Genomic DNA, 17,045 nt, shown 5'->3' with positions numbered 1-17,045 from the left:
CAGCGAGCTTAGCCGTTTTCTTTTGTTTCATGGGTGAACCTTTTTTGCTACATACAATTGCTGCCGGGTGTTATTTTTGCTGCCGGAGATGTTTTTTGCTACATGCAAATCTAACCGTATATGATGTTGATCCGACGGCTGGGGATCCGGGGCTCGGAAATCAGATCCCTCGAAGGACGCCTAGCACTTTCCTTTATGAAAAGGGATCACTGGTGTTCATGTGTACCAAATCTCTGTCATGTAAAACATGTATGATTCTATGTCTAATGCAATTCCCAACGCATTGTTGTGTCATTCGAAAGATTTCAGTGTGCTGCTACCAAATTACCAAGGCAAAACTTTTATTATCGCAGTTTACACCGGCTGATCACTCGAAGGATTCCGAGTTCTGCTCAATGGCTGTCCGGTGGCCGTGCTTGGTAGGTTTACCGTTGACGCGTCAGAACAGCGAAGATTTTCCAGCGGTAGCACTTCAAACCTCTCGTGGCCATCACCATCTTCGACCAGTTCGAATCCCGCGGCGCTCGCGAGTGTGCCGACGGCGTCGACGACTCCCCTGACCCTCGTGGCGATCTCGATGATCAGCAATGCCATGGGCAAGAGCGCCATGCTAGCCTCTGCCAACGACGGATCGTCGGACAGTAGGAGCAGCTTGGACGGGAGCGCCCTTACGTCGCTCTGCAGCGCGCGCACGGCCGCGTCCATGTCCGCCACCGCCACGCCCAGCGCGCCCGAGGCCGTCATCGTGGCGACGGATCTGGAAGCCTCTCTGAGCACCCGCGTGCACCGGATGCCGGTCTCCGCGAGGGCGCCGCCTGCCCCGATGAGATGGAGAGCCGGGGCTTGGTCGGGCGCCGCGCCCGCGAGGACGACGCGGCCGTGGAGCGCCTCGACGCAGTACGCGCACTGGCGCATGGCGGCGCCGACCTTGGTGTAGAGGTGGTAGGGGTGGCGGAAGGTGAACTCTCCGTGCGCGGGCTCCCACCTTGCCAGGATGGCCTGCGCGTCCTCGGACGCCTTGGAGCCGAGCACGCACTTGTACCCCTCCGACCTGCTGCCGCGCGCAGGGCGCTTCGTGTCGTCGGCGAAGCAGTTGTCGACGCAGGCCTCGATGGAGTCGGCGAGCGCGTCCATGTTGCGCGTGGTGATGAGGCGAAGGTCGTGGCCTGACCAGACCGGGAAGACGAGCAGGCAGACGGCGATGCAGATGGCGAAGCCGATGGAGATGGTGGAGATCCGCTGCAGCGCCATCGCCGCCAGGTCCTCGACGCGGTACCCGGAGACGGCCACGAAGCTGTAGGTGATGATGAAGACGGTGACCCCGTAGTCGTACAGCGACTTCACCAGGGGTATGAAGCGCGAGAACGCCGCGGCAGCTGCTGCACGTTAACCGTAATAAATATATATTTAAGTACTTCGCTGCGCCGTGTTGGTCGTTTTTCCATGACGTGAGTGTCGGTCGACGTACCTAGCAGGAAAACGGAGCCGCTGGCGACGACTGGCTCCAAGGTTTTGCCGGATTTGCTGGCGACCCAGTGCACGGCGAGCGCGAGGCCGGCGCCGCTGATGGTCCCGACCGTTCTGTTGAACCCTTTGTACATGCTACCACCAACGGTGTACTCGAAGACGAGCACGACGGTCATGATGGCCCACACGACGTTCCGGCCGCCGACGCCGTCGTAGAGGGGCCTGGCGTAGTAGAAGAGGGAGACCAGGGTGAGGGCGAGGGCGACCTTCATGCCGTACACCGCTTTCCCGGAGTAGTCCGCAGCGCCGATCATCTTCCCGGCGAAGCCAGAGAGCTTTGATCTGAACATGGCCGCGCAAGAGGCAGGCCACGCCCACGCCCGTGCCGCCCTCGAGGCCTGACCGGCGCCGGCTGCCTTGTGCTCCGCGGACACGGCTGCGTCTTCTGGCATGGACACCTGCCACTCTCGAGCATTGTGATTGTGATCCATGGTGACCGGAGAAGGCACGTAGGCTGCGAGATCGGCGAGCGAGTAGATCGAGCTTCCAAGCTATGGATCGATGAACAGGCGCTGTGAAAACGATGCGCTGTGCTTGAATCTTATATATAGCGATCAGGTGACAGGTGCTGCGCCAACTTCTTCGCTACGGGCTTCCGAACACTCTGGAAAGAAAGAGTCGCCGGCGGCCAAAGGAGTAGAGAAATATTTCTGTCGCCCGCTGTGCACGCTCGCCACGGTCGCCGGAGCGCCGTCGATGCCAGCTGGGGCCCCGTCGCCCGCACGCTCACTCCTCAGGTTATTTTTCAGAGTTCAGGCGAGTCGCAGCAGCACGTCGCGCTCGTCGTCGCCCGCACGCGCGCGGCGCAGGCAGGCTCGTGTTGTCGCTGAGTATTTTAGGCCCGGCCTGCTGGAGTGCCAAATTCCTAGTCCTTTTCTTCCAGGTATGGGCCGCTTCTATTGTGTCCGCAGGTCACACGCTTTCTTTTCTCCTATAAAGAAACAAGAACAAAGCTCTCGTCGTATCTATCACCGTCGTCTCCTGTCGACGGCGGTATGTGAGTGTCTCGCCTGTGGACAGCGAACCGTAAATTACGTCTGCAGATTTGGTACGAGAGAACAAGCCTATGCACTGCCAAATTGTTGAGAACTGTTTGAGTATTAACTCTGTATAGTTTGTTAGGCAGGTGTAGATTGTAATCTCCTCGGTTAAAAATCTCTCGGTTTGGTAAAATTAGATTGTGTTCTTGTGTACCAAGGCACCGTATCCGGGCCTATATATTAACATGAGCTGACCGTCCCATAGCGTGGCGAATTCCCTCAAACTCCTCTCGTTCACATGGTATCAGACGTCTAGCTCTACCGATCTCAGCCTAAAACCCTAGCCCACCCGCCTCCCTCCCCAGCCACCGCCCTCCACCGCATCCATGGGCGACACCAGCGCCGCCCCCTCCATGGCCACGACGGGCGCCCTCACCTCGGGCACGGCGGGCTCCCTCGCTCTCGGCACCGCTCCGCCCTCGCCGACCTGACGGTGTCGTCCTCCTCCAACCTGGCAATGGGCGTGGCCAGCGTCAAGACGCACGTGCCCGTCGTCCTCGACCTCGCCAAGTCCAACTACGCCAAGTGGCGCATGCTGATCTCCGTCCTCCTAGGCAAGTACGAGCTCACCTCACATGTTGTTGTGCAGACCGCCGCCGCCGCCGATCGCACCCCTGCATGGGCTCGTGAGGACTTCATCGTCCGCTCGTGGCTCTACGGCTCCATCAGCGAGGAGATCCTCGACATCATCATGGCGGAGAACCAGACCACCTTCGACGCCTATGTGCTCATCCGCAACCTCTTCCTCGACAACCAGATGATGAGGATATCCCTACCTCACTACTACCTCTGTCATTACCAACTGAAGATGAACCTGCTGTGAAGCTCAAGTCCAATGAAGTTCGGATTAGACCTATTACAAGGACTCGTGCGAAGCTACTTAAACAACAGGTGAACTCGTTCCTAAACGATACTTTGATTGATGAGAACTTTATACTACCTAAGTATGGTTATTTGTGTATCATCAGGTATGAAGAGGAGACAAGCATCGCACGAGGAGGAGAGGAGCAGCTGGACGTGAAGAAGGACATCAAGATGGACGTGGAGCTGGACATGAAGAAATCCCATGGACGCGCGAGGGAGTAGCGGGAGGCATGCGCGAGATGGGAAGACGCAGTCCAGGCCGGCCCAGTACCCGGTCAGATCGGCCGCCACGCCGGCGCGCCCGGTCCCTGGCCTGGTCCAACCGGACGGCACGCCGGCCGCACCCCGGCGCCAACCGGACAATCTGCTGACGCAGACCGGGCGGGGTACTGAGCCAAAATCAGCCCGTCCGATCGGCACCCGGTCCCTGACTCGGTTTCAACCGGCCAGCCCGGTCCCTAACCCGGTCAACCGGGCCCCAGACCGGCCGTGTCCGAGTCTGTCTCGACCAGATCTATTCTGGGTCGGTTAGTTTCGTACTTTTTCGACCTGAGGTCGTCCCGGACGCCTATATAAGTGCCCAGGATGCCCCACAAGTTGCTTTAGACCACGTTTAAGATAAACCCTAGTTCTTAGTTGTTTGATCTGCAAAACTATTGAATCCCCTACACCATATTGCTTGATATTGTGTAGATCTGAAAGTCTTGTGTGATCTGTTGTTCCATTGGGAATTAGAAGGTTGCAACTTACCGCTTCGTGGTCGGTGGCTACGTGCGCAAGTGTGTGGAGTTGCGAATATCTTGCAGGGTTGAGAGTTGTTGTATTGGCGACATGGACCAATCGAGAGTTCTCGTTGCGTCATACAAGTTATCATCCACTTCATCAAGTTACCTCCACTGCAATCACCCCGTGATCATCATCACCACCGTTGCTTGCTGATACGTCTCCGACGTATCGATAATTTTTTATGTTCCATGCCACATTATTGATGATATCTACATGTTTTATGTACACTTTATGTCATTATTATGCGTTTTCCGGAACTAACCTATTGACGAGATGCCGAAGGGCCAGTTCCTGTTTTCTGCTGTTTTTGGTTTCAGAAATCCTAGTAAGGAAATATTCTCGGAATCGGACGAAATCAACGCCCAACATCCTATTTTTCCACGAAACTTCCAGAACACCCGAGAGTCGCCAGAGGGGAGCCCTGGTGGGCCCAGGAGGTAGGCCGGCGCGGCCCAGGCCCTGGCCGCGCCGCCCTATCATCTCACCGCCTCTTCGACCCTCTGACGCCGCCTCTTCGCCTATTTAATCCCCCTCGACCTAAAACCTCGAGACGAAAAAAGCCACGGTACGAGAAACCTTCCAGAGCCGCCGCCATCGCGAAGCCAAGATCTGGGGGACAGGAGTCTCTGTTCCGGCACGCCGCCGGGACGGGGAAAAGCCCCCGGAAGGCTCCTCCATCGACACCACCGCCATCTTCATCAACGCTGCTGTCTCCCATGAGGAGGGAGTAGTTCTCCATCGAGGCTCGGGGCTGTACCGGTAGCTATGTGGTTAATCTCTTCCCTATGTACTTCAATACAATAATCTCATGAGCTGCCTTACATGATTAAGATTCGTATGATGATGCTTGTAATCTAGATGTCATTATGCTAGTCAAGTGAATTTTACTTATGTGATCTCCGGAGACTCCTTGTCCCACGTGTGTAAAGGTGACAGTGTGTGCACCGTGTGTGTCTCTTAGGCTATATTTCACAGAATACTTATTCACTGTTATGAATGGCATAGTGAAGTGCTTATTTATATCTCTTTATGATTGCAATGTGTTTTGTATCACAATTTATCTTGTGTGCTACTCTAGTGATGTTATTAAAGTAGTTTATTCCTCCTGCACGGTGTAATGGTGACAGTGTGTGCATCGTGTTAGTACTTGGCGTAGGCTATGATTGTGATCTCTTGTAGATTATGAAGTTAACTATTGCTATGATGGTATTGATGTGATCTATGCCTCCTTTCGTAGTGTGAAGGTGACAGTGTGCATGCTATGTTAGTACTTGGTTTGGTTATGTTGATCTGTCATGCACTCTAAGGTTATTTAAATATGAACATAGAATATTGTGGAGCTTGTTAACTCCGGCATTGAGGGTTCGTGTAATCCTACACAGTTAGTGGTGTTCATCATCCAACAAGAGGGTGTAGAGTCTAGCATCTATTTATTTATTCTGTTATGTGATCAATGTTGAGAGTGTCCACTAGTGAAAGTATGATCACTAGGCCTTGTTTCCAATACTGCTATCGCTGCTTGTTTACTGTTCTACTGCATCTGTACTGTCCGCAATATTACCACCATCAACCACACGCCAGTCCTGGGCAGCAAAGCACTTTTCTGGCGCCGTTACTACAGCTCATACTTATTTATACCACCTGTATTTCACTATCTCTTCGCCGAACTAGTGCACCTATTAGGTGTGTTGGGGACACAAGAGACTTCTTGCTTTGTGGTTGCAGGGTTGCATGAGAGGGATATCTTTGACCTCTTCCTCCCTGAGATCGATAAACTTTGGGTGATCCACTTAAGGGAAACTTGCTCGTTGTTCTACAAACCTCTGCTCTTGGAGGCCCAACACTATCTACAAGAATAGAAGCTCCCGTAGACATCAAGCACTTTTCACGGCGTCGTTGCTGGGGAGGAAAGGTAAAAGGCACTCATACTCCGGTTCCAGGTAACAGTACTTTTCTGGCGCCATTGTGTTTGTGCTCGAAGCTATTTCCTTTAGATCCTGCAATTGCATCTTTTTGTTTCTTGTTTACACTAGTTAGACATAATGGACAACAATGAGCTTCTTATTCTATTTCCTGATTTAAGACATGGATGGTTTGATCCGAAAATTAAAAAGCCCATGGAACATATTAGCATGAACACATTTAACACCATTGTTGCTGATGATATGGAAAATTCTAAGCTTGGGGAAGCTGGTTTCAATGAGCATGATCTTTTTAGTCCCCCAAGCATTGAGGAGAAAATTTTCTTTGATGATACTTTGCCTCCTATTTATGATGATTATAATGATAGTAGTCTTTTGGTACCACCTGTTATGGAGGATAAATTTGATTATGATTACAATATGCCTCCTATATTTGATGATGAGAATAATAATGATAGCTACTTTGTTGAATTTGCTCCCACTACTACTAATAAAATTGATTATGCTAATGTGGAGAGTAATAATTTTATGCATGAGACTCATGATAAGAATGCTTTATGTGATAGTTATATTGTTGAGTTTGCTCATGATGCTACTGAAAGTTATTATGAGAGAGGAAAATATGGTTGTAGAATTTTTCATGTTACTAAAACACCTCTCTATGTGCTGAAATTTTTGAAACTACACTTGTTTTATCTTCCTGATCTTGTCACTTTGCTCTTCATGAATTTATTTGTGTACAAGATTCCTTTTCATAGGAAGCATGTTAGGCTTAAATGTGTTTTGAATTTGCCTCTTGATGCTCTCTTTTGCTTCAAATACTATTTCTTGCGAGTGCATCATTAAAACTGCTGAGCCCATCTTAATGGCTATAAAGAAAGAACTTCTTGGGAGATAACCCATGTGTTTATTTTACTACAGTACTTTTGTTTTATATTTGAGTCTTGGAAGTTGTTACTACTGTAGCAACCTCTCCTTATCTTATTTTATTGCATTGTTGTGCCAAGTAAAGTCTTTGATAGTAAAGTCAATACTAGATTTGGATTACTGCGCAGAAACAGATTTCTTTGCTGTCACGAATCTGGGCCAAATTCTCTGTAGGTAACTCAGAAAATTATGCCAATTTACGTGAGTGATCGTCAGATATGTACGCAACTTTCATTAAATTTGAGCATTTTCATTTGAGCAAGTCTGGTGCCTCAATAAAATTCGTCTTTACGGACTGTTCTGTTTTGACAGATTCTGCCTTTTATTTCGCATTGCCTCTTTTGCTATGTTGGATGGATTTCTTTGTTCCATTAACTTTCAGAAGCTTTGGGCAATGTCCAGAAGTGTTAAGAATGATTGTGTCACCTCTGAACATGTGAATTTTGATTGTGCGCTAACCCTCTAATGAGCTGTTTCGAGTTTGGTGTGGAGGAAGTTTTCAAGGGTCAAGAGAGGAGGATGATATACTACGATCAAGAAGAGTGAAGAGTCTAAGCTTGGGGATGCCCCGGTGGTTCATCCCTGCATATTTCAAGAAGACTCAAGCGTCTAAGCTTGGGGATGCCCAAGGCATCCCCTTCTTCATCGACAAATTATCAGGTTCCTTCTCTTGAAACTATATTTTTATTCGGTCACATCATATGTACTTTACTTGGAGCGTCTGTTTGTTTTTGTTTTTGTTTTTGTTTGAATAAATGATTGCTTGGGAGAGAGACACGCTCCGCTGGTTCATATGAACACATGTGTTTTTAGCTTTTAATTTTCATGGCGAAGGTTGAAACTGCTTCGTTAATTGTTATATGGTTGGAAACGGAAAATGCTACATGTAGTAATTGGTATGATGTCTTGAATAATTTGATACTTGGCAATTGTTGTGCTCATGTTTAAGCTCTTGCATCATATACTTTGCACCTATTAATGAAGAAATACATAGAGCTTGCTAAAATTTGGTTTGCATAATTGGTCTCTCTAAGGTCTAGATAATTTCTAGTATTGGGTTGAACAACAAGGAAGACGGTGTAGAGTCTTATAATGTTTACAATATGTCTTTTATGTGAGTTTTGCTGTACCGGTTCGTCCTTGTGTTTGTTTCAAACAACCTTGCTAGCTAAACCTTGTATCGAGAGGGAATACTTCTCATGCATCCAAAATCCTTGAGCCAACCACTATGCCATTTGTGTCCACCATACCTACCTACTACATGGTATTTCTCCGCCATTCCAAAGTAAATTGCTTGAGTGCTACCTTTAAACAATTCAAAATTTATCACCTCTGATTTGTGTCAATGTTTTATAGCTCATGAGGAAGTATGTGGTGTTTATCTTTCAATCTTGTTGGGCAACTTTCACCAATGGACTAGTGGCTTCATCCGCTTATCCAATAATTTTGCAAAAAGAGCTGGCAATGGGATTCCCAGTCCCAAATTAACTAACAAAAATAGACACTCCTCCATGGTATGTGATTGTTGGACGGCACCCGAAGGATTCGGTTAGCCATGGCTTGAGAAAGCAAAGGTGGGGAGGAGTGTCATCATAATAAAACTAAAATAAAAATGCACTCCTTCATGGTATGAGATTGTTGGCAGGCACCCGAAGGATTCGGTTAGCCATGGTTTGTGAAATAAAGGTTGGAAGGAGTGCCACCCAAAAATAAAATAAAATGGGAGCCGCTCTTTGAAGGTTTGCCTGGCAAGGGGGTTAGAGTACCCACTACCATTCGTTGACAACAACAAACACCTCTCAAAATTTTACTTTTATGCTCTCTTTATGTTTTCAAAACCCAAGCTCTAGCACAAATATAGCAATCGATGCTTTCCTCTTTGAAGGACCATTCTTTTACTTTTATGTTGAGTCAGTTCACCTATCTCTCTCCACCTCAAGAAGCAAACACTTGTGTGAATTGTGCATTGATTCCTACATACTTGCATATTGCACTTGTTATATTACTCTATGTTGACAAATATCCATGAGGTACACATGTTATAAGTTGAAAGCAACCGCTGAAACTTAATCTTCCTTTGTGTTGCTTCAATACCTCTACTATGAATTATTGCTTTATGAGTTAACTCTTATGCAAGACTTATTGATGCTTGTCTTAAAGTACTATTCATGAAAAGTCTTTGCTATATGATTCATTTGTTTACTCATGTCATTTACCATTGTTTGGATCGCTGCATTCATTACATATGCTTACAATAGTATGATCAAGGTTATGATGGCATGTCACTCCGTAAATTATCTTTGTTATTGTTTACCTGCTCGGGACGAGCAGAAACTAAGCTTGGGGATGCTGATACGTCTCCGACGTATCGATAATTTCTTATGTTCCATGCCACATTATTGATGATATCTACATGTTTTATGTACTCTTTATGTCATTATTATGCGTTTTCTGGAACTAACCTATTGACGAGATGCCGAAGGGCCAGTTCCTGTTTTCTGCTATTTTTGGTTTCAGAAATCCTAGTAAGGAAATATTCTCGGAATCGGATGAAATCAACGCCCAGCATCCTATTTTTCCACGAAGCTTCCAGAACACCCGAGAGTCGCCAGAGGGGAGCCCTGGTGGGCCCAGGAGGTAGGCCGGCGCGGCCCAGGCCCTGGCCGCGCCGCCCTATCATCTCACCGCCTCTTCGACCCTCTGACGCCGCCTCTTCGCCTATTTAAGCCCCCTCGACCTAAAACCTCGAGACGAAAAAAAGGCACGGTACGAGAAACCTTCCAGAGCCGCCGCCATCGCGAAGCCAAGATCTAGGGGACTGGAGTCTCTGTTCCGGCACGCCGCCGGGACGGGGAAGTGCCCCCGGAAGACTCCTCCATCGACACCACCACCATCTTCATCAACGCTGTTGTCTCCCATGAGGAGGGAGTAGTTCTCCATCGAGGCTCGGGGCTGTACCGGTAGCTATGTGGTTAATCTCTTCCCTATGTACTTCAATACAATAATCTCATGAGCTGCCTTACATGATTGAGATTCGTATGATGATGCTTGTAATCTAGATGTCATTATGCTAGTCAAGTGAATTTTACTTATGTGATCTCCGGAGACTCCTTGTCCCACGTGTGTAAAGGTGACAGTGTGTGCACCGTGTGTGTCTCTTAGGCTATATTTCACTGAATACTTATTCACTGTTATGAATGGCATAGTGAAGTGCTTATTTATATCTCTTTATGATTGCAATGTGTTTTGTATCACAATTTATCTGTGTGCTACTCTAGTGATGTTATTAAAGTAGTTTATTCCTCCTGCACGGTGTAATGGTGACAGTGTGTGCATCGTGTTAGTACTTGGTGTAGGCTATGATTGTGATCTCTTGTAGATTATGAAGTTAACTATTGCTATGATGGTATTGATGTGATCTATGCCTCCTTTCGTAGTGTGAAGGTGACAGTGTGCATTCTATGTTAGTACTTGGTTTGGTTATGTTGATCTGTCATGCACTCTAAGGTTATTTAAATATGAACATCGAATATTGTGGAGCTTGTTAACTCCGGCATTGAGGGTTCGTGTAATCCTACACAGCTTAGTGGTGTTCATCATCCAACAAGAGGGTGTAGAGTCTAGCATCTATTTATTTATTATGTTATGTGATCAATGTTGAGAGTGTCCACTAGTGAAAGTATGATCCCTAGGCCTTGTTTCCAATACTGCTATCGCTGCTTGTTTACTGTTCTACTGCATCTGTACTGTCCGCAATATTACCACCATCAACCACACGCCAGTCCTGGGCAGCAAAGCACTTTTCTGGCGCCGTTACTACTACTCATACTTATTTATACCACCTGTATTTCACTATCTCTTCGCCGAACTAGTGCACCTATTAGGTGTGTTGGGGACACAAGAGACTTCTTGCTTTGTGGTTGCAGGGTTGCATGAGAGGGATATCCTTGACCTCTTCCTCCCTGAGATCGATAAACCTTGGGTGATCCACTTAAGGGAAACTTGCTGCTGTTCTACAAACCTCTGCTCTTGGAGGCCCAACACTGTCTACAAGAATAGAAGCTCCCGTAGACATCACTTACTAAGAAGATCGGGCCACCCCTTATCATCTTGGTATCAGATTCTCGGGTTCCCTCGGTAAGCCATCCACAATCCACCCCATAGTTGAGTTGTGAGTGTTTCCTATCTAGAAAAAGCCAAATAAAAATTAGGGTTAGGGTTTGCCATAGCCTTAGATTGCACTAATTTCAAGTTTTAGTTGCTTTTCGTAGTTGTTTTTGCGTATCTTTTTCTTGCATCTAGTATTGTTAGGGTTTGAATCTCCTTTATCATCTAGTTTCAGTTTTGTTACTCTGAGTCCACATAGCGTACAGTGTGCGTGTTCCCAACTATAGACACAACCTATCGATATACGTGACTAGGAACTTTCCCAGAAGAGACTAGTTTTACCGCTCGATAGGCCGCTCATTAGGGTTTTGGTGCTTTGCATATCTTGTTGGCCGTGTTATCAAGGAGTTGAGTCATAAAATCAAAAAAAAATTGAAAAGAAGCAAAAAGAGCTACATAGCTGCGTTACAAAAAGAAAAATACAAAAAGAAAAGTGAAGTGCTAGTAGAATCAAGTGAAGGCCTAAGTTTTCTTTCCTGCACCCATAGTTGAGCAATCTTGTGCCTGTTTCATTGAGCTTTGCTAGTGTCTCTCGAGTGCATTGCAACCTTTCCTCCATATAGTTGCTTTGCTCCATTTATCACCTTGTGTGAGTATCATTGGTTGTCTAAGGTCAGGGCTAGAGCTTGTTATTGGTGCAAATAGGTAGCCTACCTACAGCACCACATATACCCTGCTATGCCGTGTGATTTGTTCTTATACCCTTGATATTCGCTTCGCTACATCCGTGCACTAATTGTTACTACAAGTGATAAGCAACACTAATTTACTTTGGAACGGTAAGATCTCATTTTCTTATCAGTTTTTGAGTGAGTTGTGAGAGTACCACCATATATTTTTGATTTAGTGCACTAACCTACTAATCATGTCTGCTAGTGATCAAAAAATTGTTAACCAGGAAAACAAGAGTGCTGCAGATATCATCACATGGAGGGAGTATGAAGCTCTTCGTAATGAGATGTGACGTGAATTCCGCGCTCAGAATGATGAGCTTAGGGGAACGGTCCAAGGGATCTCTGTAAGGGTACATTGCCCCTATGTGTGGTTTTGGTAATTAATGACAACCCCTATGGACTAATGTTTTCATTGAGTTTATATGAAGGAATATTCCATAGGTACTTCTTGTATTCCATGTGTGGGATTCAAGTATGGATGCCATGAATATAAAGATACACCTTGTGTATTGGCATCAAGATCATCGATTTAAAGATACATATGTGATATGATCAAGAAGATGAAATGAAGATGGAGTTCTTATGTGGAAATCAATATTAGCCATGCTTTATCTTAAGTGAGTATGAGAAGATACAAGGTTGAGTTGGGCAAGTTCAAGATGAGCATCTTGAGTGGATCACATGCTTGAAGCTTGTCGTCCATTTGGTGATAATGGACATGTGAAGATGTGCATCGATCAATGGAGCTTTCCCATCATAGTGTATGGGGGAGCATTTGTGAGTCTTCACGAAGCAACATTGATCAAGTGTGGCATTCCGGTTTGTGTAGAGCTTGAAGTGTTATCATCAAGATCAAGCGGGATGCGCAAGGCAAAGGTATGACCTTGCTAGGTTTTCCTTTTACCGGTCTCAAGGTGGTTGATGGGAGACCGGATTATAGGATAGATAGCCGCACTATTAAGAGGGGCTTTCGGTTTGGTAACTTGATCACATCATCTTAGGGAGCTCAATCCTTTGCATACTTTGCATATTCTTATTGCTTCTTGGTGTTTCTCTGTGTGAGGTTCTTGAGCTTGTTGCTAGATTTACAACAAGCCCAAGTTCATCGAAAACGGAATCCGCATGCATCTTCTATTGCGTTTTCGAGTTTGGACGTCTTCACCGTTTCTTGACGGTGGGAGACTCCCTCTCTAAAATCATCTAAAAATATCCTGTGAGGAGTCTCCATATTTACAGATTTTGTTGGGGTTCTATTCGTCGTTATCTTTCCAACAAAATTGGTCTCATGTCAATCGGGGTCCGGACACAAAAGTTATCACAGTTTTTGTATAACATGCTTTCCTGCTGGCCCGGTTTCTAGCCCGGCGTGACCGGCCGTCCGACCGGATGGCCCGGTTCAAACCGGCCCCTGGACCGGTGATACGTCTCCAACGTATCGATAATTTCTTATGTTCCATGCTTGTTTTATGACAATACCTACATGTTTTGTTCACACTTTATGATGATTTTATGCGTTTTCTGAAACTAACCTATTGACGAGATGCCGAAGTGCCGCTCTCGTTTTCTGCTGTTTTTGGTTTCAGAAATCCTAGTAAGGAAATATTCTCGGAATTGGACGAAATCAACGCCCAACATCTTAGAATCACACGAAGCTTCCAGAACACCCGAGAGCCATCAGAGGAGGGCCCTGTGGGCCCCAGATGATAGGCCGGCGCGGCCAGGGGGTGGGCCGCACCCCCCTACTGTGTCGTCGCCTCGTCAGCCCTCCGACTCCGCCTCTTCGCCTATTTAAAGGTCTCTGACCTAAGTCTTCGATACGAAAAAGCCACGGTACGAGAAACCTTCCAGAGCCGTGATACGTCTCCAACGTATCGATAATTTCTTATGTTCCATGCCACATTATTGATGATATCTACATGTTTTATGCACACTTCATGTCATATTCGTGCATTTTCTGGAACTAACCTATTAACAAGATGCCGAAGAGCCAGTTGCTGTTTTCTGCTGTTTTTGGTTTCAGAAATCCTAGTAAAGAAATATTCTCGGAATTGGACGAAATCAACGCCCAAGGTCCTATTTTGCCACGAAGCTTCCAGAAGACTGAAGAGGAGATGAAGTGGGGCCACGAGGTGGCCAAACCATAGGGCGGCGCGGCCCAGGCCCTGGCCGCGCCGACCTATGATGTGGGCCCCTCGTGCCGCCTCTTTACCTGCCCTTCCGCCTACTTAAAGCCTCCGTCACGAAACCCCCAGTACCGAGAGCCACGATACGGAAAACCTACCAGAGACGCCGCCGCCGCGAATCCCATCTCGGGGGATTCAGGAGATCGCCTCCGGCACCCTGCCGGAGAGGGGAATCATCTCCCGGAGGACTCTACGCCGCCATGGTCGCCTCCGGAGTGATGTGTGAGTAGTCTACCCCTGGACTATGGGTCCATAGCAGTAGCTAGATGGTTGTCTTCTCCCCATTGTGCTTAATTGTCGGGTCTTGTGAGCTGCCTAACATGATCAAGATCATCTATCTGTAATTCTATATGTTGTGTTTGTTGGGATCCGATGAATAGAGAATACTATGTTATGTTGATTATCAATTCATGTCTATGTGTTGTTTATGATCTTGCATGCTCTCCGTTATTAGTAGATGCTCCGGCCAAGTTGATGCTAGTAACTCCAAGAGGGAGTATTTATGCTCGATAGTGGGTTCATGTCTCCGTGAATCTGGGGGAGTGAGAGAAACCTCTAAGATTATGGATGTGCTGTTGCCACTAGGGATAAAACATTGGTGCTATGTTCGAGGATGTAGTCACTGATTACATTACGCGCAATACTTAATGCAATTGTCTGTTGTTAGCAACTTAATACCGGAGGGGTTCGGATGATAACCTCGAAGGTGGACTTTTTAGGCATAGATGCATGCTGGATAGCGGTCTATGTACTTTGTCGTAATGCCCAATTAAATCTCACAAGCACTCATCATAATATGTATGTGCATGGTCATGCCCTCTTTATTTGTCAATTGCCCAACCGTAATTTGTTCACCCAACATGCCGTTTATCTTATGGGAGAGACACCTCTAGTGAACTCGTGGACCTCGGTCCAATTCTCTATACCGAAATACAATCTACTGCAATATCGTTCTACTCGTTTTCTCGCAAACAATCATCATCCACACTATACATCTAATCCTTTGTTACAGCAAGCCGGTGAGATTGACAACCTCACCGTTTCGTTGGGGCAAAGTACTTTGGTTGTGTTGTGCAGGTTCCACGTTGGCGCCGGAATCTCCGGTGTTGCGCCGCACTACATCCCGCCGCCATCAACCTTCAACGTGCTTCTTGACTCCTACCGGTTCGATTAAACCTTGGTTTCTTATCGAGGGAAACTTGCCGCTGTGCGCATCACACCTTCCTCTTGGGGTTCCCAACGGACGTGTCAACTACACGCATCAAGCAAATTTCTGGCGCCGTTGCCGGGGAGATCAAGACACGCTGCAAGGGGAGTCTCCACATCCCAATCTCTTTACTTTGTTTTTGTCTTGCTTTATTTTATTTACTACCTTGTTTGCTGCATTATATCAAAACACAAAAAAATTAGTTGCTAGCTTTACTTTATCTACTGTCTTGCACTCTATATCAAAAACACAAAAAAAAATTAGTTACTTGCATTTACTTTATTTACCTTTTGTTTATTTCATCATGTTTCCTCCTAAGTACACTCTAAAAGACATACCGGTAGGACGAGGGTCTATAATTGGAAGAGATAATATAGAAGATTTTTTCACTCATGTTAGTACCACTCGAAGATTTTGAAGATAGACACTTGGTAGAACTTGCTCCTACTTATGAAATTGCTGCTGCTTCTTTAGTTCACATGTTGGAAACTAAATTTGTTAATCTTAATCCTTTAATCCAACACATGTTTCTCACACTTGGTGATATGGAAGAAGGGGAAAAGAAAGATTTTGTTTTAGAAACCCTTCTTAAAGAATTTGGTGGTGTAGCAAGAGAGGCTAGAAAAGTCTTTATTAAATATAAGATGCTTGGTTCTTGCACCAACTTTGCTAGTACCCTTGAAAAGATGGACATTGATAGAATAAAGTACACTAATGATATTAATGATGTAGGAGAAATTAAGACATCAATACCTTGCAAGCTCGCAGGAATGTTCGAGGCACTAGAAAAGAATTATGATTGGATTGTTCCTGAAAATTTGTTTAATAAGAATAGCAAGCCTAAGAGTAATGAAAAGGGAGCCTCTGAAACTTACATAGATAAGATAACATGCATTGCTTAGGCAACTCCCAACACCCAAGGTAATGTCGATGCTTCGTCTCTTGATAATACTTGATACACACTTTCTGCGCCTAGCTGAAAGGCGTTAAAGAAAAGAGCTTATGGGAGACAACCCATGTTTTTACTACAGTACTTTGTTTTTATTTTGTGTCTTGGAAGTTGTTTACTACTGTAGCAACCTCTCCTTATCTTAGTTTAGTGTTTTGTTGTGCCAAGTAAAGTCGTTGATAGTAAAGTTCATACTAGATTTGGATTACTGCGCAGAAACAGATTTCTTTGCTGTCACGAATCTGGGCTGTTTTCTCTGTAGGTAACTCAGAAAATTATGTAAATTTACGTGAGTGATCCTCAGATATGTACGCAACTTTCATTCAATTTGAGAATTTTCATTTGAGCAAGTCTGGTGCCTCGATAAAATTCATCAATACGAACTGTTCTGTTTTGACAGATTCTGCCTTTTATTTCGCATTGCCTCTTTTGCTATGTTGGATGAATTTCTTTGATCCATTAATGTCCAGTAGCTTTATACAATGTCCAGAAGTGTTAAGAATGATTGTGTCACCTCTGAACATGTTAATTTTTATTGTCCACTAACCCTCTAATGAGTTGTTCTAAGTTTGGTGTGGAGGAAGTTTTCAAGGATCAAGAGAGGGAGATGATACAACATGATCAAGGAGAGTGAAAACTCTAAGCTTGGGGATGCCCCGGTGGTTCACCCCTGCATATTCTAAGAAGACTCAAGCGTCTAAGCTTGGGGATGCCCAAGGCACCCCCTTCTTCATCGACAACAATATCAGGTTCCTCCCCTAAAACTATATTTTTATTCCATCACATCTTATGTGCTTTG

General features: G+C 46.0%; 1 protein-coding gene across 1 annotated transcript; it reads right to left on the bottom strand.

Annotated features, from left to right (window-relative positions):
* Positions 1 to 354: 354 nt before the first annotated feature.
* On the bottom strand, positions 355 to 1,958 carry LOC124690565 (aluminum-activated malate transporter 10-like). The gene is made up of 2 exons (XM_047223936.1): positions 1,469 to 1,958; positions 355 to 1,379 (listed from the first exon to the last, which is right to left on the bottom strand). Exons 1-2 carry the CDS (start codon positions 1,956 to 1,958, stop codon positions 355 to 357), a joined length of 1,515 nt encoding a protein of 504 aa, XP_047079892.1.
* Between the last annotated feature and the right edge of the window lie 15,087 nt (positions 1,959 to 17,045).

Source organism: Lolium rigidum, chromosome 2 (genome assembly GCF_022539505.1).
Source record: "Lolium rigidum isolate FL_2022 chromosome 2, APGP_CSIRO_Lrig_0.1, whole genome shotgun sequence".
Lineage (NCBI taxonomy): Eukaryota > Viridiplantae > Streptophyta > Magnoliopsida > Poales > Poaceae > Lolium > Lolium rigidum.
This window is presented reverse-complemented; position numbering and strand designations above follow the sequence as displayed.

Bases quoted from the DNA above. Each gene is read 5' to 3' on its own strand.
- LOC124690565 (XM_047223936.1), bottom strand. From the start codon at position 1,958: ATGGATCACAATCACAATGCTCGAGAGTGGCAGGTGTCCATGCCAGAA. The intron at 1,380-1,468 runs GTACGTCGACCG...GTTAACGTGCAG, and splicing joins CGGCTCCGTTTTCCTGCTAG to CAGCTGCCGCGGCGTTCTCG.